General features: G+C 45.6%; 4 protein-coding genes across 4 annotated transcripts; 2 read left to right on the forward strand and 2 right to left on the reverse strand.

Moving 5' to 3' along the window:
• Positions 1-3,653: 3,653 nt before the first annotated feature.
• Positions 3,654-4,538, forward strand: BT62DRAFT_1046596 (uncharacterized protein; the record flags this gene model as incomplete). Its single annotated transcript, XM_043178487.1, has 4 exons — positions 3,654-3,716; positions 3,831-3,933; positions 3,985-4,254; positions 4,306-4,538. The coding sequence occupies 4 exons, from the start codon at positions 3,654-3,656 to the stop codon at positions 4,536-4,538; spliced, it is 669 nt and encodes a 222-aa protein (XP_043034507.1).
• A 1,643-nt stretch (positions 4,539-6,181) lies between these two features.
• On the reverse strand, positions 6,182-7,263 carry BT62DRAFT_554432 (uncharacterized protein). Its single transcript, XM_043181372.1, has 3 exons — positions 7,010-7,263; positions 6,821-6,928; positions 6,182-6,759 (listed from the first exon to the last, which is right to left on the reverse strand). The coding sequence occupies exons 2-3, from the start codon at positions 6,920-6,922 to the stop codon at positions 6,355-6,357; spliced, it is 507 nt and encodes a 168-aa protein (XP_043034508.1). The 5' UTR covers positions 6,923-6,928; positions 7,010-7,263; the 3' UTR covers positions 6,182-6,354.
• A 1,143-nt stretch (positions 7,264-8,406) lies between these two features.
• BT62DRAFT_863486 (uncharacterized protein) lies at positions 8,407-8,623 on the reverse strand (the record flags this gene model as incomplete). Its single annotated transcript, XM_043182503.1, has 2 exons — positions 8,407-8,486; positions 8,536-8,623. Coding segments are annotated over 2 exons (168 nt in total), but the record flags the coding sequence as incomplete, so codon positions are not given.
• Positions 8,624-16,003: 7,380 nt separating this feature from the next.
• BT62DRAFT_997383 (uncharacterized protein) lies at positions 16,004-17,274 on the forward strand (the record flags this gene model as incomplete). The annotated part of the gene is made up of 4 exons (XM_043190651.1): positions 16,004-16,247; positions 16,303-16,638; positions 16,700-17,021; positions 17,235-17,274. The coding sequence occupies exons 1-4, from the start codon at positions 16,202-16,204 to the stop codon at positions 17,272-17,274; spliced, it is 744 nt and encodes a 247-aa protein (XP_043034510.1). The 5' UTR covers positions 16,004-16,201.
• Between the last annotated feature and the right edge of the window lie 4,573 nt (positions 17,275-21,847).

Here is a 21,847-nt window from a genome sequence, read left to right on the forward strand (position 1 = left end):
CAGATGCTGTATCACCTTCATACAGTCATGTCTGAGTTGACTATATGCATTTGTTTGGCTGTGTGTCTTAAAGCCAATATGAGTTGGCTCAAGGTAAAATGGTAGAATGTAAACTTTAGCTAGAAGCTGGGGTTATACTAGCAAGAGCTATCCTACTTATATACAGTTTGTCTATAGTGATATAAATACTACTACTTATTGTGTTCATCACAGTCATTATGCTCTTTGTCCTTGAGCATTATTACTACCTATGAAAGTCTTGTTGTGTGTCACTGGATGATGCTGTCATATTGAAAGGCAATGACTGACTGAGCTTGTGATGACTAAGCCAGTCCCACAGTCCTAAGCACTGGTCTAGGCACTCTGACTAAGTATAAATAGAGGTTAATATGAAAAAAAAAGGAGAAAATTATAACATGATGCCACTGATAGGACTGGTGCCATAAGTGTAACAGGTTTTGCTAACACTACAACTGCCAGAGTCTAACACTAGTTGATGATAAAGCAAGATGATAAAAATAATAGAGGTGAGATAGAGAGATTGATTGAGTATGCTCATCTATGTGAGGGGTAACAGGTGTAGTCACACTGAGAATCAAAGAGTTTAGTCAGTATATAGATTTTAGCTCAAGATTAGAGTATATCACTGTATACTACTGACTTAAATACTGTATAGAAACTTTTTGGCTGTCTCAACCAAGTCATTATCTCATGACAATATCACTGGTTCTATGTTGTATACTATGTGGCTTCTACAAGGTGGCTGAGAGTGATGCTATCAGAATTCATCAGAATTTCCTACATGTCAGTATATCAAATCTTAGCAGGGCATAATTTAGAGGCTAAAATCATGACAAACTGTGACTCATGCAATACTCACTATAGCAATAGTATTGTGAGCAGACAATAGTGTAGCTATACAGCTTAGAGATTATTGATATTGGACAATGAGTAGTAGACATGATAATGAGACAATAGTCATCTATAAAGCAAAGGTCTTTCTTGGATAGTATTTAAGACAGTAGTATACAATGAACCTTAGTCTTAAGCTAAGGTTAATTCATACTGATCAAAATCTTAGGCTCTCAGTATGACTATCACTCCAGTACTAACACTGGCAGACATTGTCTACCAACCTCTATATCTCATCCCACTTATTATCTTCTCTTATCTCCTTAGCATCATAATCTTGCTCTATTATCAGTAGTGTCAGACCCAGGCAGTTGCAGTACTAAGCATTATAGTTGTTTGATTCTCACCTGACATGTCAGATTTCTTAACATCTCCTCCTCTCTTCTCATATTCTTCTCATTCAGGAATGATGATGATTCTGTAAATGAGGCTGAGGCTCCTGCCTTGTCAGATGCAAATGGATTCTCTGGCATCAGAGAAGTTGGTCTAATACTCATTCTCACTATCATATCTATTATTTCTGGTTAGAGGGAGGAGAAATTCATCAGGCAGAAAGGATTGGTTCAGAGATGCTGACACACATGAAATGTATTTACAAATGTAATTTTGCAGATTCTGTAAATAGACCCACTTAGTTACAAATACAGCAACCTAAAATGAATACACAAATAACACATATAGTTAAGGCATCAGAGAATCAATCAGTCCTAGAGTACCTGGCCTAGACTTAGCACAGCACACTGTAGCTATTATGTGAGAGGTCTTAGTATTTACCATGCTTACAGTACATCTTTGAACCTTTGCAAATGTGAATTTGATACTAAATAAGTGCACTATTAACTATATATGTAGTACATTGATCTGTGATACATGATCCCTGTTTATCTGATAGTTTTTACAAGAAATACATTATCTAGGATATAGAAGTATGATATCCAAAATCCTTATAAAGGACTGGCTGAAGAGTGACACTTCCCTGAAGAATAATAATTAACCAAGATGAAACAGAGTAGCATAGCTTTACTATTAATTCTGTGAGACCAATCAAGAGATCTATAAGATAGGATATAGTGTACTAGACTATGCTAAGAAAATATGAGTGGCATGATGTGCTCCAGATCAGAGTGCTGATTAAAACTTCAGATGTTTATCACAGCAGATGATGCAGCATGTATGGAATCAGAGTCCAGACTATAATAATATTATATGTAGTAATTATCTTTCATATAGTAGCAGTATATAAAGAGGGTGGTAGTTACACATAGAGGAGAGCTTTTTGATCCCCCACAGTTATAGCATTAGCTTGAGAAGTAAATGTTCTGAACTAAAGAAACCAATTGAAGGCTTAGAGAAAGACAATATATTGAACTTAAATACAATTTTAAGTGATTTGAAATGCTTATCTTTCTACTTTAGAACACACAAAGAATCTTCAATGCTCAATCTACTCAGTGGTAGAGATTCAATAATAGCACAGAAAACTGCATGGTGCTTTCTGGAGCCAAATATCAAGTGAGCATTATTACTCTCAGATGAGTCATGTCACTTTTTATGAAAAACATAGTAAATTTGAAGAGCAAAGGTAGAAATCAGACAGCAGCCTATGATATAAATCATAATGAGATCTTCTGTTAAAAATTTCATGTAGTTATCTTAGGCTAAGAGCTATCAGAATAGAGCATGAAAAGTCTGAAACTAGATGTCAGATGATGAATAAATAATTACAAATATGAATATTTGCAGCTCTCAGGGTCCAACACAAACTGAAGAAAAAAGGAAAAAGAGAAGAAAAAGAGAATAAAGAGAAGAGAGAGAGATATGTTACTAGATCTGTTGAAACAGATGAGGCACTGAGAGCCAAAGAGTTTAGTCAGTTGTATTAAACCTTAACCTAAGATTAGGGTCACAGAATATAAACCACTGCCTTAAATACTGTGCTAGAAAATCTTGGCCCTACAGATGCATATGGTTCAGTTTATGCATGTCCAAAGCATATCCAAATAGCAATATTCCCTTGGTCCAGTGGGCATACCATTATTCATCTACTCTGAAGTCATTATGATGAGTTCTGCTTATATCACTGCTAGAATAACAAAGGCCATGATGATGCACAATCTTTCCATGCTGTTTTGGTGCTGCTAACAGCCACTATCCATATGCTAATGAGTAAGACACAGTAAGATGCAGTTCCTGGTGGTTTTGGGGAGGTTTCTACATGGCTGAGAGTGCTATGTGTCAGAATTTGTAAGCATCAGTGATAGGATAAGAGTCGTAATTTGGTGAAAAAAGAGGTTATATCCATGACATGGCACTGCTCCTTTCTTTTCTGCTTCCCTTAATGACAGCCCAGTATGGGCACCAGTTAATGATCAACATGTTCTGCCCACTCCTCAGCAGCATACCTCTCTAATGTCTCAATGCTTACTATGCTACCTCCAACACTCACTTTATTATCTCTGAGTAGCCCATCATAATCTATCCTGTGATATAGTAGTTGCTACCATTGTCTTCTGAATGGAATGACATAAATTCAGACATACATTTCTAACCTTCCAGTTATCTTCTACTGCTGTCCATCATTGTACTTTTCTTATTCTATCTGAATTCTCATAGATTCTCTGATCATAATGTCTGGACTATGACATGCCTCTATGATCATTCTCTTCTCCTAGTATCAGTCATGCCCTGACCCTCTTTTCACAGTGGATTTATTTCTGAAGGTTTCTGTTTTATAGGCAGCCATGTGCCTAAATGGGAATATTTACAACTGTTTGGGTTCCATCACAGGCTATAGAAAGGCTGAAGTTTCTTGAGGCTGGTGCAATCTGATCTTTGATGCCTATTGAACCACCCATTTCCCCTATATCACTGTAATCATTCTGGCTCCATGAAAAGATTATTGCTTCATGTCACTATAGGACAGAACTGCACTCAAAGAAAAAAGCTCTGAGCTTTTATCATTCCTCACTGGCTCAATCCCACCAGTTATATCTGTACTCAAAGATGATGAGCAAGCAGCTGGTAATCCACTTGTCCAGATTTGCATTGATGCATGTGTCACTTCTGCTTTAGAATGTGGCTCCCCAGGGCTTCCGTTCTTGGCTCTGGCATTACTCATTCATGGGTTAGCCCATGCAATGAGTAAAAGATATCATGGGGGCAATCCAGTATTGACTCGTTGTGATGTGAAGGAATTTTACAATTTTGGATATCAACCCGAGACAGAGTTTTTTGGTGGGATACTTGGCATAGTCTTTGAGAATGGTACTGTCAAAGACCAACAGCTTCCTGAGATTTCATATTTCACCCTCCTTTCTCCTGAGAAGAAGATATACAAGATTGGTATGTTTTGTGCTGAGTTAACACCTTACCGATTAACAAGAATTTATGCAGATATGGATGATGCAGCGACTTGGGATAGTAGAGCGGATGGAAAACTTGCCCCTTTTGATTTTGACAGGCTCGATGAGCGGAGCATGACCGTTCCAGATTTATTTGCTCAAACGTGTACTGCTGTGAACACTTCATATGTGCCTGTCAATATTTGTCCCCAATGGCATCGTCCACACCTTGTTGAAATCAGAAACTTGTATGCATTTCCTACCCAAGGCTGCATGTGTCGCTAGATCGATGGCTATATAGATCTCAGTGAACAGATGGCCGTTCCAGAGGCAGAATAGTGGCCAGAATTGGTGATTGTATGAGCCTTGGTTAAAACTAAATTGCCACGACTCGCTGTTGTATGTATGACATTTTCAACGAGGGAATTGCAAGGCTCAGACTCAGATATTGCAGATTGCGATTCGAAGAATTAGAAGACACATTCAAGTTTGGCCGAATCCTGGGTACGATGGATTTCTAGGCGAAAGTGCCACTGAAAAAAAAAACAGGTAGTTTGAGACTGGCTTCATTGAGAATAGCGAAGGAATAGCTTGAGAAGAAAAATTCAAATGATTTAGCCTCAATACCGACTGCTTGCCCTTCTTGTTCTGGCATTGTCCCTGTATAAAGATCGCCAGCCTGCCTCATTTTTCTCTCCGACTCTTTCAAGGGACGAGGAGCTCCAACTGCATATTTGCAAAAGGAGGCACTCAGTCCGGTAGATCCCGATAACTCTTCACTTTTTGACCATTTTTTCCCTTCACTCTTCATCCAGGTCCTGCTAATCTTCTCGGTTACAAATTCAATATTCCAATTATCGACTCCTCTCGGCCTCCATGGAGATGATTGTCCCCTCAATACTTTCCGGACACTCGGAACCGACTATTGTTAGGCACTCCTTTAATTTTGATTCACACTTTTATAGATACATTTTAATTTTTTAATTCTTGTCCATCATCACTTTGCGTGTTCGTGCTTGTCCTAGGAACGAATATAAAGAGCACCGGGAGGGAAAAACTGTCAGACCAGTCTTTTCGTTGACGATTGAGGTCTCGGTATCTCCCGCCTTAGCCTTCCTGGCGTTTGGCATTCGACGACGACCGCCACGTCAATCATTCAGTTCCGCTTTTCAATATTTCATTATAGCCGTTCCTGGCTGCGGCCGCCTCTTTCCTGAATCGAACCCTTCCGGACGACACCGAGTTTATTGCGAATCTTACTCACGGCGCCTGTTCGAAGGGATGATTGAGGTGGTAATTTTATTTCAAACGCAAACTACCACTTGCCAAGGACACCATGCGTTCTCGGTTGGTGTACAAACGCTAGTTACGATCAGTCATCCAATGCGTTGCCACATAATAGTTTCTCGTTAAACAAGTGACACCGGATGTCGTAGGTGGAAGCATTATTAGTTTGAGACCTAGCCACTAACTCAATAATGACAGCTCTCTTGTTTTCTCTTCAGAGATGGCATTTGTATGACTCACAGTGCGGTCGCCAAGAGAGGTGTCAGGGAAGAGTGCAACTGCAGATCGGATGCCGAAACTACAAATGTCAGGCGCAAATAAATTGTCCCTTCAGGACGGTGTTGGTTCTAGGGAATATCACGCACAGCCAGGTCTCGTCTCGCACCCCGTAGGGCCGTTTTCCTTGACCAAAGTATGCTGCGACCTGGAGAGTGCTAGTAACGATAAAACCACAGATTCAACGACATAGCCCATGATGGTGAAACAAGAGAAGGCTAATAACGTAGATGTGGGGTCAAAATAAATGGTCAAACAGGCAGAGCCCAGACCATGCGTGACGGTATCGATATTCAATGTAGAACTACGACGAGAAAGAAGGATGACGTACAAGTTCAATTGCGGAGTCTTTAGCTAAAACTTTCCTCTCCGGTAAAACGCTCAGCAGTGCGACGTGAATCTGAGGCGCCTGTGAGAATTCTTTATCGAAGTGCGGTTGACTGGGAGGAAAGTGTATAAATAATTAATGGTAGTGTCTCGTCATCTGCACGAAAATCAGGCAATACTTTATTATGCATCCGATTCAGAACAACACTCATCAAGTGAATCCCGCCGCAGTTGAGATTGCCATGGTCCGAATTCCCATTGCAGATCGACAGCAGGTACAACAGAGACCGAGACAAAAGTCAAAACCCCTCCGCCCATTCTGTAATCTCTCATCGAAGCGGGGGGGGAGGGGGGGGGGGGGGATGTCAATGCCAGGTTTTAACATTGAGCAGATCACAGACGGGAATACAGCGCGAGGCGAAACCGATCGAGTATGAGATGAGTACTCGGACGAAGGGATGAATGTCCATTTACAAAGTCCTCCGTCCTTGAAGCTCTTATGCATTATGTCCACAGATGCACGCGAGCTCCAATTGAAGATGCAGATGTGAATCGCTGATTTCAATTCTTGGGCGGGTCGTGCAGATAAGATGGCTCCTCGGAAAACGAGGTCCCGCTATTTGAGAGGCAGCGAGGGTATTATATTGATCGAAGGTACTAATGGCAGGTAGACTTACATCCATACCCATACTTCCATTGAAAGCGGAGTCATGAATAGGCTCCAGATGAGGGGGAGTAGGGGGGGAAAGGATAAAGTGTGCTGAATGATGGTGGATCATTATTGACTACAAGATATTGAGTGCCAGCTAATGACGTAGCCCGGAACTTGTGCGTCCACGCACCCAGGTCGGAAAAAATTAGCTTACAGATACCGACTCGGATGATGATCAGCCCGGAGAGTCGGACTTGGTGTTGTTACGACGGGTCAGAATCAGATAGGTAGCGCGTTTAGATCAAGAGCGTCCGTCATGTGCAAGACGTTAGCTCATAAGGCATACTGCGAAAGTTATGTAAACCGGGATGACATACTTTTCTTCTTCTCAAAGGAGTGCATGAGAGGGAAAAAAAAATTCTGTCACCCCCCTCAGCGTAGTTTGAGCGTGAGATACGACCGCTCCAGTTCAAGTGGCGCGAAATGACGTCATCAGCAAATTTGCTCTCACTCTCGTCCAGCTTATTTCTGGATAATCTTACTGGCAGCACCACTTTCCTCCTTCTACGCGATCAGGCTTCCCAGCCTCGACCCTGCATTCATAGACCACCGTAATAATTGTCGCCTTTCCTTCCGAGTGCTGCCCTTTTCCGATGCTTCTTTCGTCCTTATGCTCATGAACTTTAACCTTGCAGCCACAATCTGAATAACGCCACTGTTTTCCTTCCTCACCTCTTGATCCCAAGCCTGGTAGCGAACGGCTCGGGTGGGTCACAGAGCGAATCTTCCCCGATTGACGGGCGCCACTCTCTCCAATTAGCCACTGTCAGTAGGACTCCACCTTGCGCTTTAATTGACTCATCTTCATGGTCAAATTTCAATTTCACTGATTGGCTTCCTCCCACTTTTTGATGGAGATGATTTGCGGTGCAACGCCAGGTACTCGGAACCGAATGGTTGTCAGGCCCCATGCATATGTCATTGTCAATCACCTGAGGTTGTATCGTGTTCCTACGGGGAACAGGATACACCATATAGACTTCTCTTCGTTCAAAAGATCGCAGTCCACTGCTCCCATGGCGGGAAGGATAAGAACCGTATATCGGTGTTGATACTATCCCGGACAAGCACTGTCGTTACACAGAGAAATAAATGAGTAAGTATCGAACTAGCCAGGGACGCATAGCAGCCGGACTCCGAGTCGGACAGTGATGACAGACAAAACAAGCTAGTTCTTTAACCAAGCACCCGGTTTGATGTGTGACTCAATGACATTGATTGACGAAGAACGTGCGATCTCTCCAAATAAAACGCGAAAGAAGAAGAAAGACAAAACAAAACAATGCATAGGACCTCGGTGGTATGCACATCACTCAACCTGCGCGTATCAAAGGCTCCCTCATCGTACCCACGAGATCGATTCTCCTCTCACGCAAGTCGAGGCCTGTGTGGCAACTGCTCCTCATCATCATCACAGGACAAACTCAACGAAGACGTATACTGGAGTTTGTTTATGCGGCGTTTCTGGTAGGGATGGTATGAACGCACCGAAGATGCCATGGAGGACAACGATGAGGAGGATGCTGGGATGAGAGATGCTGTTCCAGGGTTAGTATGGTTTCGGTAGTGGCGGCGCATGTTGGAGTTGACGTTGAATTCCCTACCGCATCCGGGGAATGGACAACGAAATGCTACGAAAAATATAATGGAAACCGACTGAACGTGTAGAATGCAACTCACGGGTAGCACCGGTATGCGTGTTAACGTGTATCCTGAGGCTACTCGGCCTATTGAACGACTTGTTACAAGTCGTGCAAATGTGCTTCCTTTCCTCCCTGGTCAGGACGTCATCGTCCTCTTCGCTTAACGTGGGGGTTGACGCGCGACGTCGTGACGAGGACGACCGTAGTTGGTATCTGAAGGGGGTAGAGGGAGGAAGGGACCGTAGCACCTTGAGAGGGGCTATGTTCGTCGGCGGCGTGTGGCGAGCTTCAGAAGGGATCAATGTCGGTGGGGGCGGGCTATATAGCAGGTGCTCTGTAAGCCAGCGACTGGTTAGCTCATCATTAAAGATGACCAAGATGGAGAGACGCTTACCTGGAAACATTTCGTTTATACTGGGCAAGGAGATCATAGTAGGTGGCGGTGGGTGGAAAGGGGGAACACCAATCAGCCACAGTAGTGTCTCTTTTCTAGTCTTCGGCAACTATCCGCAGGGTGGATCTATATGTATTTTAAACATCTCCTTTCGTACCATCATTATACGTTCGACGTGAACGCTGGCGGGTACGCCGGATCTCTAGGCCAAGGGCCTATGGCGTCGGGTGAGAACCGCAGTCCGTGTCAATATAACGCAGGCGACTTTTCAGTAGACATCTAATAGAAAGTAAGCAAGACACAGGTAATGGAGAAAATATATACTGCCAAAAACCTACCAGTTATTAATCAACTTTGATGTAGTGCCTTGCTTAGTCACCCGCGCGGACCGAACACACCATGGAAAATGCAACCTGCAAGTTTTCCCAGTAAACCCGGATATATCTGTTCTCAGCCTGTTATACCCGCTAAACAATGCAGGAAAATATACCTAACGAACCAACCTGAAAAGAGTTACACAGACGTGAAAGAACTTCGAAGCTGATATGGATTTCCTAACTTCCAATCAACAGCGAGACAAAATATTCAATTTGTGAACTGCCATTGATACCGAATGCTATGAAAGCTGGTATTATTCCCGGGTCTGTCCTTTTACCTTCCAAAGGAGCAAGGTAGAAGATGTACGAGGGAAGTTAAGCAAAGATTTTCACGGGCTGAATGATATAACATGGAATAAGACCCAAAACGGCGTGATGTATGTCGTCATTTACCATGCTATGGTGCTGTCTGATGCTTTCATCGAAGAGTGAAGTTCGACTATTCTCGTTCAAAACCAAGTTCTGTTGGGCAGTTCAACGTCTAATCGAGACTTTTATTTATCCGAAAGACCCGGCGTGTCAGTTCAGGCGCAAGAATACGAGAGCGATCAGACAGAACCAAGGTAAAGAGCAAGCAAAATAGGGTTGCCGAAATACCCTAGGTTTTTTCTTTTAAGTTAATTACCACCAGATTTTGTAGGTAACTTACTCTTTACAGACATATGCTTTTTGGCTCCTCCACCTCTGTATCTTCATCAAAATGGGCCAAACCACATCTGTATATTAGCCCACATAACTGACTTTCAAGAGAGGGAGAGTTGAGAAATTTTTTTGCTTTGCCGAACTCAACCATGGTCCCCCCCTTGGGAGGTTTTTTGCGCGACTTGAATCCTATGGCAGACCGACGCGTAATCTATCTATCTATCTCTCTCGCTGAGCATACCACACATACGGTGCCTATCAATGCCGCTCTCCTCATGTCTGTCCTCATACCCTCGACAACGATACTGCATCCCAGCCAACTATGATGATGGGAACGGCGACAGCTACCACGCGTACTCCGATTGTTTGACTACACGCTTCCGGTAGGGATAAGACGAGCGCGGCGAGGACGACGAGGAAGGATGTCATTGGGGTGACGAGGAGGGAGCTAGACGCAAGACGCCGGGGTCGGAACGGTTGCGGTGGTTGGCGTCGCATGTTGGAGTCGGCACTGCTACCGCAGCTGGAAACGCTGTGAACATATGATCAAACACAATGCAACTTTACATGAAGGCGTGAAATGTAGCACCCGTATGCGTGTATCCGGAGCGTACCCACAGATATTGAGCCGCCTTTTCTGTCCTCCTTGAGGGGTGCAGAGGACTGCGGAGAGAAGGAGACAATGCGAAGGGTTTCAGGGAGGCAGAGGTGGGATCGTATCGAAGGGATGTCAACTATGGTCGGACATCGACATATGGCGATGTGCGGCTTCGGTGAAGCACCCCGGGTGGGTGGGGCGGAGGTGCTGTGCTCTGTTGTAAGCCATAAATTAGCTAAGCTTCAACGATAAACGAAGGTCTGCGAGAAATGCCTGGGTATATTTGGTGTATGCTTTGGGAAGAGACGTGTTGGTGGGTTGGTCAGGGAGGAAAAGGAAAAGGAAAAGGAAAAGAGCCAACGCCAATGGGTCATAGATCGGCAATGATCTGCAGTGCCGAGATGACCCCAACCGGGATGTACTTTCGGAACCAAATCTCTTCCTGGAGACGAATTCCTCTATTATGGCGGCGTTGTGGGTCCATCATCGACAGACGCGTTTCCCGCAAGGGCTTCATCTTCATTAATGGTTACGAGAAATGACGTCATGTATGACGCTTAGTGCTGAAACCGCAGTCGTAGCTAAAACAAAACACGATTAGCAAGAATTCCGCAAGTATCAGGGCAAAATCGCACTTCGAGAACGCTCAGCCTAATAAATGATGCCTACTTGCTTTCTCGCCTATGCAGGTATTTGCTCACGCATTTTGTCTCAATCGAGCACCATCACTCAGGGCACCATCACTCACCCCGTGATAGTCACACCAAACGTGTATCCCTTGATAGCAGATTGCTGTACAACAAATGCCAAGATCCCGTCTACTAACCTAATCGACAATAAGGGTGGCGCACCTATCCAGTTTCTTTCAACAAAAGCCCTAGTTCCCCACATGTCGTAACATCAACACAGGACCCACCCTATGGAATCCCTAACGCGCATCGGTCGGCGAAAATACGTCAGGTCAAGATCAAGGGCGCAATCACGATATCTGACCGTCCAGTCTATCCATTCATACCCGAAACGAAAGATCAGCCGTGCCAATCGTACATGGAAGAATACAAACAGCGATGCAGTCCTGTAGGCTGCCATTTGGCCCCATCTTCGACTTCGGCCACCACTTCCCGAGCACCGCTTTCTATTTTTGTAACATACAGCTGTTTTCTATGCGCAAGAAAATCTCCGCCCTGAGATAGAAAAAAAGGGACATCGAGAGGAACGCGAGTCACGTTGCCCTTCGACTCCCGTCATTTTCGCTCATTCCTTCCTTTACTTTTCACGGCTCTTAGGTTTGTCAGATGCCCCTTTCGTGTGTCTATCCTCCATCGTAGTACTTTCTTAGACAAAGTAATGTATAGCTTCATCCGATATTCCTGGCTTTTCATTCACAGTTCCTGTTCCTACATCACTTCCGACGTTCGAAGCATGCAGCCATGCATGCATACGAACATCGTTTGCGGAAATCCTCCATGAAGGTAGAGCAGAGCGTCCAGGCTTGCCTTGCTTGGGCGCGCCAACTATCCTTAATACGGCGACTCGTTCGAAATAAAGGTCCATCTCCTCATTCATTTTCATCTGGATCTGCCTCTCACCGTGGCCTTAGGATCTCCGTGTGCTTCACTATATGCCTTATACTTGCATACTCCAGTCCGTCTTCTTTCCTACCCTGCCGCAAGGATCTACTATCAATTCAATTCCCCATGTTTCATGTCAAATCTCTTTCGTTCCTCGTGACTCGTGATACAGCACGAAGTAACGAACCCGAGTGGCCAAGAACGGTCCCACTAGGTTACCAGGGGGACCTCGGATAGCTAGCCGCCTGCGGATCCATGATCTATTTTATCATTTCCTGTTGGGATCTTTTGATTTAGTCGTGATATGCTTCCTCATCTAACTGGGGCCCCAATTAGCTTTCTCTCTTTTGAAACGGCGAGGCTCGGGCTCTCATCTCAACCCCCGCCATTCGCGGACTGACGCATGTTCGATTTTTGCAATTTCTCCCGTGAATGGCGGATTACCGGAGGGGGCGGGGCGGGCAGCGCTTTCCATTATTGGTCCACATTTTCCCCGTGTCTCCGCCCAGAGGTACGGGATGTGAGCCTTCTTCAATCCGTCCGTGGCGTGAGGTCGTTATGATGAGAAAGAGAGACGAGCCTGTGAGCGGGGCGGCGTTTCAATGATATGCGATGCCTTTCACCGAAGAACCCGAAAGACGATGGAGGGCATAGAGTGCCAATGAACAAGGCCAAATGGGAGAATTGAAACATTCAGACAGTGCCATTGGCCCCCGACTTTCAAAGAGCCGACTACCTTCAATGGCCCTAGAAACAATTTTAACCAAGAAAGAGAACCACCAATTACTACGAAATCACACTATGCCAGGTTTCTGAATTTGGTATTGAACGTCGCTGTCGGTGGTGATAGGTTCACGGCTTGCTTTTGTTCATGATTAATGGATGTCATATTGAAAAGATTTTTGCCCCCGGTGGAAGCTCGACATGAATCAGGACTTTCTTCTTCCTTCTAAAAGCGCACCATCCAAAAGTCGCCCCAAGAGTACTGCCCGTCATACGAGTTGACCTCTGGCATACCCAAGTTATAGTCTCACCCCTTCAGAGATACCACCAGCATAAGCACTCCTTGGAATAGCTCTGAAACAGCCGTGCCACTGAGACAAGCTCGGAACTAAAATGAAGACGCCGATCGCAGAGGTGAGAGTAGCGGATGTCAGATCAGAGTTCCTCTCGCGCGGATGCAAATCCAGGATCAACGCGGATAGACATGTACCGGTCCGATTGTGGAGCCAGTTTCGTGGCCTTGCGCTTCAATTCATTACAGAAATAAAAAGCTCGAGCTATTTTTGTTCTGTGGAGATATCTCCCATCCATATGCTTAGGACACAGATATTCTAACATTCGGGCTGGAGTTATGTGACGCCCGGCGCTCAACTGCATTGTCGAGATCGAGAATGCATATGAAAGGTTAACGGCAAACGTCTTACTTTAACGCGCCTATCCTTGAATGAGGAACTTTCTTTGAATTAGTCTATCATCTAAAACGCTTCGAGGTTTAACATCCTGGGTCAAGAAAATGTCTGTGGCCATTCTACGGACACATAAGCCAACCCGTCGTCCCGTTTAACCGCGGAGTTCTACTATACACTTTCTTTGTCCCATCATCTCGAAAGTATACAGAAAGCTCCTGCCTCACCTACGTCTGGAAGCAAGAAGAAGAACGCCAGCCAAACCTGAACAGGACCTTCAAAAAATCAGAGGGGCCGTCTCAAAGTCCCGTCCACATTCACGCGTGATCGGATCAGGATCAGGATCAGGATCATTGATCTCTCGTCTAAAAATGCGTCGGGGGGTCTAACATCCCAGGTTTCAGTACGCGTCTCGCCGTTCAACTGACCCTCCGCGGAATCTAATTTCTTTGTCTCCCATGGGAAGTAAGAAGAAGAGAACGAATATGGATCGCTGAACAGACCTCCAAAAAAAAAGAAATTCAGACCGGTATCCTGGCTTTGGGTAGTAAAAGGTTACGGTTCAGCTCAAGTAAAGTGCTCGTATACCAAACTCGAATATAGGGGCAAAAGGGTCCAAAATAGATTATATAATCCTTTGTTTCCAAGACAAGACCATCCACACCAGGAATGCAGAAATTTGAGAGCGTCGAATTTTTCCCTGCCTATATGTAAAGATTCTTGGGTGAAAAAATAAGACTTAGTGATACTGGTAGCCATGTTAATGGTTCAAGAAGGCCTTGAATTGGCCCTGGAATGTAAGATATCGGATGTGTCTGCCGCAAACGAGTCCTGAAGACAAAGGTTCGGGAATGCTCTGAACGCTCCTATTTGGGGTAAAGTTTCAGCAGATCGTAAACCTAAACATTTCAGGCCTCTGAAATGTATGCCTTTGCCTGCTGAGCTCAGGCATGCTGAAACTAGGACTCCGAGCTCCGGGCCGACCTATTTTTTTGCGGGAAACCCCAAACCTTCCTTTGTGCTTTCCCTGTCACAGACACGGAAATAAGAATTTCAGAGCAGTATGGTGCCCACCACGACGAAATACGTACCCAAGTGGATGTGGATCTTTTCGGCATCGAATCAGTTTAGCTGGGAATGTTCAGTTTCGACGTGAGTAAAGGCGTCCCGTGATCCATTCGTTTGTTTCTTTGATTTGGGGCCCTATTTCACAGCTTGTCAGAACTTTTGGTGTCGGTCGGAATTTCAGTGAGGTCTATTCTCCTTCCAAAAACTTAGAAGTCAGGATGCCCTGAATTTCTAATAACCCCGTGTCATTCCTACTGTTGCGTCTTTCATGTTTCACACGTATGTTTCCAAGGCCCACGGTAATGATGATGATGGCCCTCCCGGTTAACGAGCCGTGGCGCCTGCCCTTGGATCAGCGTTGGGATCTCTGATTTAGTCGTGACAGGTGGAACGGAATCACAGTCTGTTGCAATGTTTCCGGCACAATAAATCATTCCAAGGACGGGATTTCGCTCTAATGGTCTAGGCTAGACCATTTGGGACCCTTGCCGACGTCGGTCTTGTAATCGAGGAGTACTAGTGTCGCTTTGTTTCAAATAAATACATAAAAAAGTTCCTCAGCCATGATGTAATTTCATTTTATCTTGTGTCGAAATTGAAATTAATTAAACACTACTCGCTTCGTCTACGCAATTTAACTGCCTCTTTTCTTTCTAGGAAAACGAGTCAAAGCGTGCCTTGGTATCGGAGCCGCAGCATCGTTGTTCCTAAGAGGGCCTTTCCGTTCTCCCCCCTCCCCCCTCCCGCCCCTCCGCGACTCGTACGAGTTTCAGAAATACAGACCTCAATCAATCAAGCACGGCTTGATGGGAACATATTGTGTCCGGATAGCGAGCCGCGGATCATAGCAGTGCGGAGAGACGAGATGACAACGTTTGCCTGCAAGTTTGGCCAGAATCAAAGTTTCATGGGCAAGCAAAGGTATTCCGGTCGTCGCGGAGAATCGAGCTCCGGGTATGGCGGGAGCTTTCTAGATAGCCGGCATTGAAGTTGAAGGAAGGAAATGAGTCATGAGAGGCATGGTGGGTGGACGGACTCCTCGGAGGTGAGGATACGTAGACGCAGATCGTGGGGGTGAGGTGCAGATCGCAGTGCTAGTAAAGAGACTCCTCGGACAGAGAGTAGATAATGATAATGATCACCGCCCGTGGTTAATCAGGAGATCTGCGCAGCCCTTGCTGCGATAATTTAATAAGCTCTGGCACTGACGTGGAGGGAAGAATCTTCCGTGTTTGGTAATCGGAAGTGGGTCCGCAGATCGTCGTTCCTGGTGACGTCACAAATTACCTCGGAGGCCGGGCGGACAGCAAAAGGGGGAAACGACTATTATATGGATCCTCCGCAGCAGTGTACCCGCCGAATATGATTGTGGCGCTGGCATGGGGTTACCTGCGAATATATATACACTGGCTCTAGTTGACCTCATGATGGATCCACATCCACAGTATTCAAACGCAGGGTTCAGGGTTCTTCTGGGCGGTGTCAAGGAGATGGGTGATTGTCATTGATGCCTATAAATCGGGGATACATCCAGATCGGGACGATCTCGGCCCTGCGGATAGTTGCCGATCTAGAAAACAGGCATCGCTATATAAACGGTCTGCTGATTGTCGTCTGTCCTTTGCTTCCTCACCCACCCGCACAATGAACACGACTGTCTCCCTACCCAGTATACACGAGATGTTCCCAGGTATGCGTCCCATGCTTCTGATGGCTGCTGATTAGCTAACCCGCTGGCCTCGCAGAGCACCTCTTGCGCGTCCCGCCCGAAGCGCGCTTGAAGGGGAGCGCCCCTCCGAGGCTGATATCTTCCCACGATACCCGATACTCGTTCGACCTGCTCCGCTCTGACCCTGCCTCGGCATCCCTTACGCACATCGCATCCTCCGCATCACTCCCATACGAACCGCAGCCGTTCCCACCGCCACGCCGCGAGTCCACACCCATCTCCAGCGAAGACGACGGCGACGGTGACGACACTGCCAAGGAAGGCAAGAAACACGTCTGCCCGACGTGTCACAAGCGCTTCAACCGGCCGAGCAGCCTCAGGATCCACATAAACACCCACACCGGTGCTACCCGTGAGTCTCCCCCTTTCAACCCTAACCCCAACTAACCTAATCACGACACCTGCTCTCTCAGCATTCCGGTGTCCATTCCCCGGCTGCGGTCGTGAATTCAACGTCAATTCCAACATGCGCCGTCACTACCGGAACCATACCAACCCCGGCGCAGCCTCTCTCTTCCCTGCTCCTTCCTCACAACTCGCCTCCTCTTCTTCTTCCTCCTCGTCCTCGTCCTCCGCTTCCTCCCATCCGAGTCAGAAACGCCGCATATCCAAATCCGAATACGTATGGCGGCACCCACCCTCGTCATCGAGCACCTCTTCAGACGACGAGGAAGACGAACACCAGTCGAGGTATCGTCCGAGGGAGGAGTATCCTTATGAGACCATAAGAGCGAGGTACGACGAGCGGGATCAGGATAGGCGCAGGATGAGCACTCTGAGAGATGATTCCTATGGTTATGGAGCTTCAGTGAGGTACTCTTACGCGAGAGGTCGTTGATCGTTTCTTTCCCTATTGCTTTCGCTCGCTCCCTCATTATACATCGGATACTTATTCATTCTGCAACTGTATCGTTTACGCAACTTTCATATTTCTTATATCATTGCCAGGTCTCGAGTGAGAACTGATAGCACCGCCGAGGTGGCTTAAGCTGACCATATTCCCCGGGACACTTAGTGATATTTTAGTCAGGCATTCTACATAGTTCTGTAGTAGCATAAAAAGTCTTTAGTAGTAAGGTATCGATTGCCTTGGACATTAGCTCTTTTCACACTTACTCAAGGACGGCAGGTATCAATGGGAGATTGGCGGAAAAGCAATGGAAGGATGACGGACATATCAAAAAGTACGCGCGTGTTCGCTAGGGTGCCTGACAACCAATCGCTTCCATTGGGGGGGGAGCCAATCACTGGAAATAAAAAAAAATCGGACCACCCCGCTAAAAGACACGAGCCTTTTCACAGACTCGGGAGGTTCCACGAGAAGCTCGTGGGTTTTTATGCCTGCCGGACGTGCTTTGGTTCTTCCATTTACGCTCTTCCCTAGTCTTGTGGCCCCTCGGTAGTTGTAGTAATAAAATGCCAGCCTTAACTTTTTGCTTTTGTATTACGAACAATGAATGAAGGGTACGTTGTTAATAACCCCCGTGATCCACCATCACGCGGGGGGCTCTATGCTTCGTTCCTGTGGTACTCCATTTTATGAAGGAATTTCTAGAACGGAACACCAACGTTATCTTTATGTGTCTCAGCTCATGCTCGTACACCACAATCATCGCGGGGGTTGTAAGGGGGATTTCCCAGTGCCACAATCATTAAGGTCCAGCGTCGGACGTTTTTTTTTTTGAGGCCAGTTCCAGTTTCGTAATTCCCAGTCGTGGGATTAGAACGCTTGAATTATCGTGGAACCCAATTCCGAGCTGTGGAACGAAGGAACGAAAGAATTCGAGCAGGAAAATGAGTCTGTTCTCGTTCTTGATCACTTTCTTGGCTTTCCGGTAGAGATGCCACCATAGTACTATGTCGAAGGACCTCGATGTACAGTGGGGGCATCCATAGACCCTGTATCGCGACGTAGAATGAGAACTAAATCAAAGATCCTCGCATCCTCATGCGTAGAATGTGACTCTGGGGTGAGCTGCCCGGAATCAATAGCCCCCGGCCCGGAGGGGGCCGGAAGTGAAAGGAAAATGGACTCAAGGCCAAAGCCACAAGCACCAGAATAATAAATCCCGAGGTCTGAGAGAATGCACCAAAATCTAGGACAGATCAATAATGTGATCCTTTTTTTTGGATCTTCCTTTCCAACTTCACATCAGAAAATTTTGTTTTGACTGCATAGAAGTTTGACTACTGTGCAAGAGAAAATGAGTATACATATGATGAGTTTTGCATATACAGTCAATTGGATAGTTCCCTCAACCCTAATACACCCATAGCCAGATAAGTGGATAGGCAATGACATTGTTATCAAAGTATGCCATTTCTCCATCATCACACTCAATTGGATCTCCTTTAACCCTAGTAGCTCATTGTCAGATCACAGTTGGTTCTGATCTCAACATAGACATTGCTTTTTATTAGCTTTAAGCATTGTTACATGCATGCCATGAACCTCTGACTCACAACACAACTTAAGGATTTTCACACAATGAAAGCATACTGAGCATTTTCCTTTCCCCCTAAATTCATTGCATCCTGCAGCATACTACCATTTCATTTCATATTTCAAACTATATTTTATTTACCATCTTATTTCCAATCTAATTCTGAAACAGTAGCAAAGAGATCATCTATTGGAATCCATCAGATCCTGATTCAGATTAGCTACTTAGTATATAAACTGTGTTCAAATATCAATTCAGTTCAGACCAAGAACTCTTTGACTCTCAAGTCAACACTATGGATCTCCAACTCTGCTCTCCATCCATCTCTCTCTCTCTCTATGCAGACTTCTATCTGCAAGTTCTCAGAGCTTCAGCTCAGAGGTGACATTTCTAATAGCTTCACCTAAGCTAATGCACATTCCACATCCCACTACATGCAACCTTCTCTCTTCTATTAGCACATTCCTAACAGTATATTCAAACTCAAATTCTCAAGTCAAATATTTTTCATTTTCACTATGTCAACCACCTTCACTGAACTCAATGCTACAGAGAAATCCTCCTGTTGCACCCCAATATATTCTATAGAAGACATCCCAGCCTTGGCCTCCAGAAAGTTTTCAGACCAATTTGAATCACAGTCCATTGGAGGTGTCTGCTCTTATAAAGAAACATATAACCATTCTGGCTTTATCCACTGTCAGTCTATTCAATCACTTGTATGTTTATATCCTAAAGATGAATCAGCTTTTTCTAATATGTTATAATTGAAATCAAATAGATCTTGATCTGACTCTCCTAGTCCTTTCATCAAAACTCTGAGTGGACAAGACCAAGAGGACCTATGATTTTCCATCCTTTAAATAATAACAATAGATTAATCCAGAGCCTGACAGCTGTAATGATGACTCTGACAGAGATCCTCACACTTCTACTCAAATTCTCAATGGTCTGCAAGATTATGAAAGGCCTTCCAATGAACCTGTTATGATTTTCCACCCCTGACCCCTATTTATGCTTAGTCAGAGTGCTAACACAGATGCTTAAGACCATGGGACATGGCTTAGTCATCACAACAGGCCGAGTTCATCATTGTCTTTTGACACAACAGCATGCCTGACAATGCACAATCATTCTTTTATATACAGTAGTGATACCCAAGGACAATAGGCATGAGGGACTCGACAATGCACAATTAGTAGTAGTACATTTAGAACAGAACTTGTACAGTATTTAAGAGGCTTGCTCTTGCTGGTAATCCCCAGCTTCAAGCTAAAGTTTATTCCATCTCATTCTACCCTTGAGCCAATCCTTCAGGCCTTGTGACACATCAATCAGAATATGCATCAGTGGATTCAGCTGATCACCCAAAGTGCAAGGTGACAACTGTCTATCATGTGTATCTGTTCATGTGATGCTTGAGTCTAACAATTAGCTCAAAGCTTCTTCTTCTCTTTCCTCATGCACTATAGTGTGGAGGAAACCAAATGCCCTCCAGTCACCCCATCAGACCCAAACTTCAATTGAGAGTTCTTTGAACTCCTCTCTTCTATCATTGGAACATTGTTATGATTATTGGTGATCATCCAGCTGTGCTGGGGATGCCACTCAATCACTGCTTGGGCAATCAGGCACTACAATGAGTTCCAACACATCTGACAGATTTTACAAAATGTAACCCCTGATCTCCCACTTCATGACATCCCAGATTCCTGACAAACATCCCATCAGCCCCTGACCAGCCTCTTACCTGAAGCCAGGCCTAGCAGCATGCATCAGGAGGGTGATCAAGAAGAAGAAGGACACAGGTACCCTCCTCTGACCCAGCAGAAACAGCAACAATTGCCTCACAGAGTTCAGGAACTCTTGGCAGCCTCCCACTGTCCCTGACCATGAGGATGAAGGCCTCCCAGAGGACCTTTTTCAGCAGTCTCCCTCCTCTGATTCTTTCAGAGCCTCTCGAACCTCTGGAATTGGTAACCATGCCAGAGATTCTCTCAGTCCTGCTCAGATGACTGCAAGATCCCACTACATGACACCTCAAAGCCAGCCTGACAGCCCCACCCTCTCCATCCACCATTCAGTCAGAACCAGCAGTAGGCTGAGGCAGTCTCTCTCAGACTGGCTTGATGATGAGCACCAGATCTGAGAAAACAGGAATGAAATCATCCACTGGCTCTTCCCTGCATGGGACCTCAATGTCCCATTCAGAAAAGAGCAAAGACAGTGAAACATTCCCCAGCCACCCTGTAGCAAGCTCAAGGAGTGCCTCATACTCCAGGGTCAGGCCAGGAGGGCTGCTGAGCATGATTGACAGCACAGAGAGCAGCAGCAAAATATTGAAAGGGACTGGCTGGCGAGGGCCAATATATCCAACTGATACAGGCTTTGACCAGAAGTCACATCAGTACTTGCACCAGTCCATGCTGACTGCTCCCTCTCAACCCCAGTCTTCAGGGAGCCAAGCACAACCAATTCCACTCCACACCCTCCAACCCCACAATATCCCCCTCCCCAAAGAACCCTCAGTGCTGACACCATGTTTGAGGACAATGAGTCTATCCTTAGACACTATGGACTATGAGTCTCTAGCACCACCCACATCTCTGCCTGTGCCCTCTGAGGGTTCCTTGGGAGTCAGGTGGTCAGGCAACTTCTCAACAATGGATACAAAAGAAATATTCAGCTCTATTGTGAGCAAGTGGAGGTGGTGAGAGTGACAGGAGGGAATTGGTATGACTGCAATATCAGAAGTCAACCTGCTTCCACCTATCTCAATGCCTCAGACTTTTCAGGCCCCACAGCTGGACCCAGTATCCAGCCAGAGCAGCAGATCAATGGCATGACTGCAAAAGGGTGTGGAGAATTTTTATGACCTGCCTGCCACTTTCCTCCATGAGGAGGAAGAGGATGACATGGATGAGGGGGAAGAAACTGAGAGCAGTAACCCACCTCACACTGGTGGAGAGCTTGCTTATGGGTTACAAGATGATACAGATGAAGAAGAACTGGAGCAGGCAATACAGGAAGCAAGAGTGCAGGAATACCAGGAGTTTTACCTGCAGAAGATGAACTTTTTATGGTGTGATGCTATCTGGGTAGCATCACAAATGGGAC

Source organism: Guyanagaster necrorhizus, assembly GCF_019112545.1.
Source record: "Guyanagaster necrorhizus MCA 3950 unplaced genomic scaffold BT62scaffold_42, whole genome shotgun sequence".
In the NCBI taxonomy this organism is placed as follows: Eukaryota; Fungi; Basidiomycota; class Agaricomycetes; order Agaricales; family Physalacriaceae; genus Guyanagaster; species Guyanagaster necrorhizus.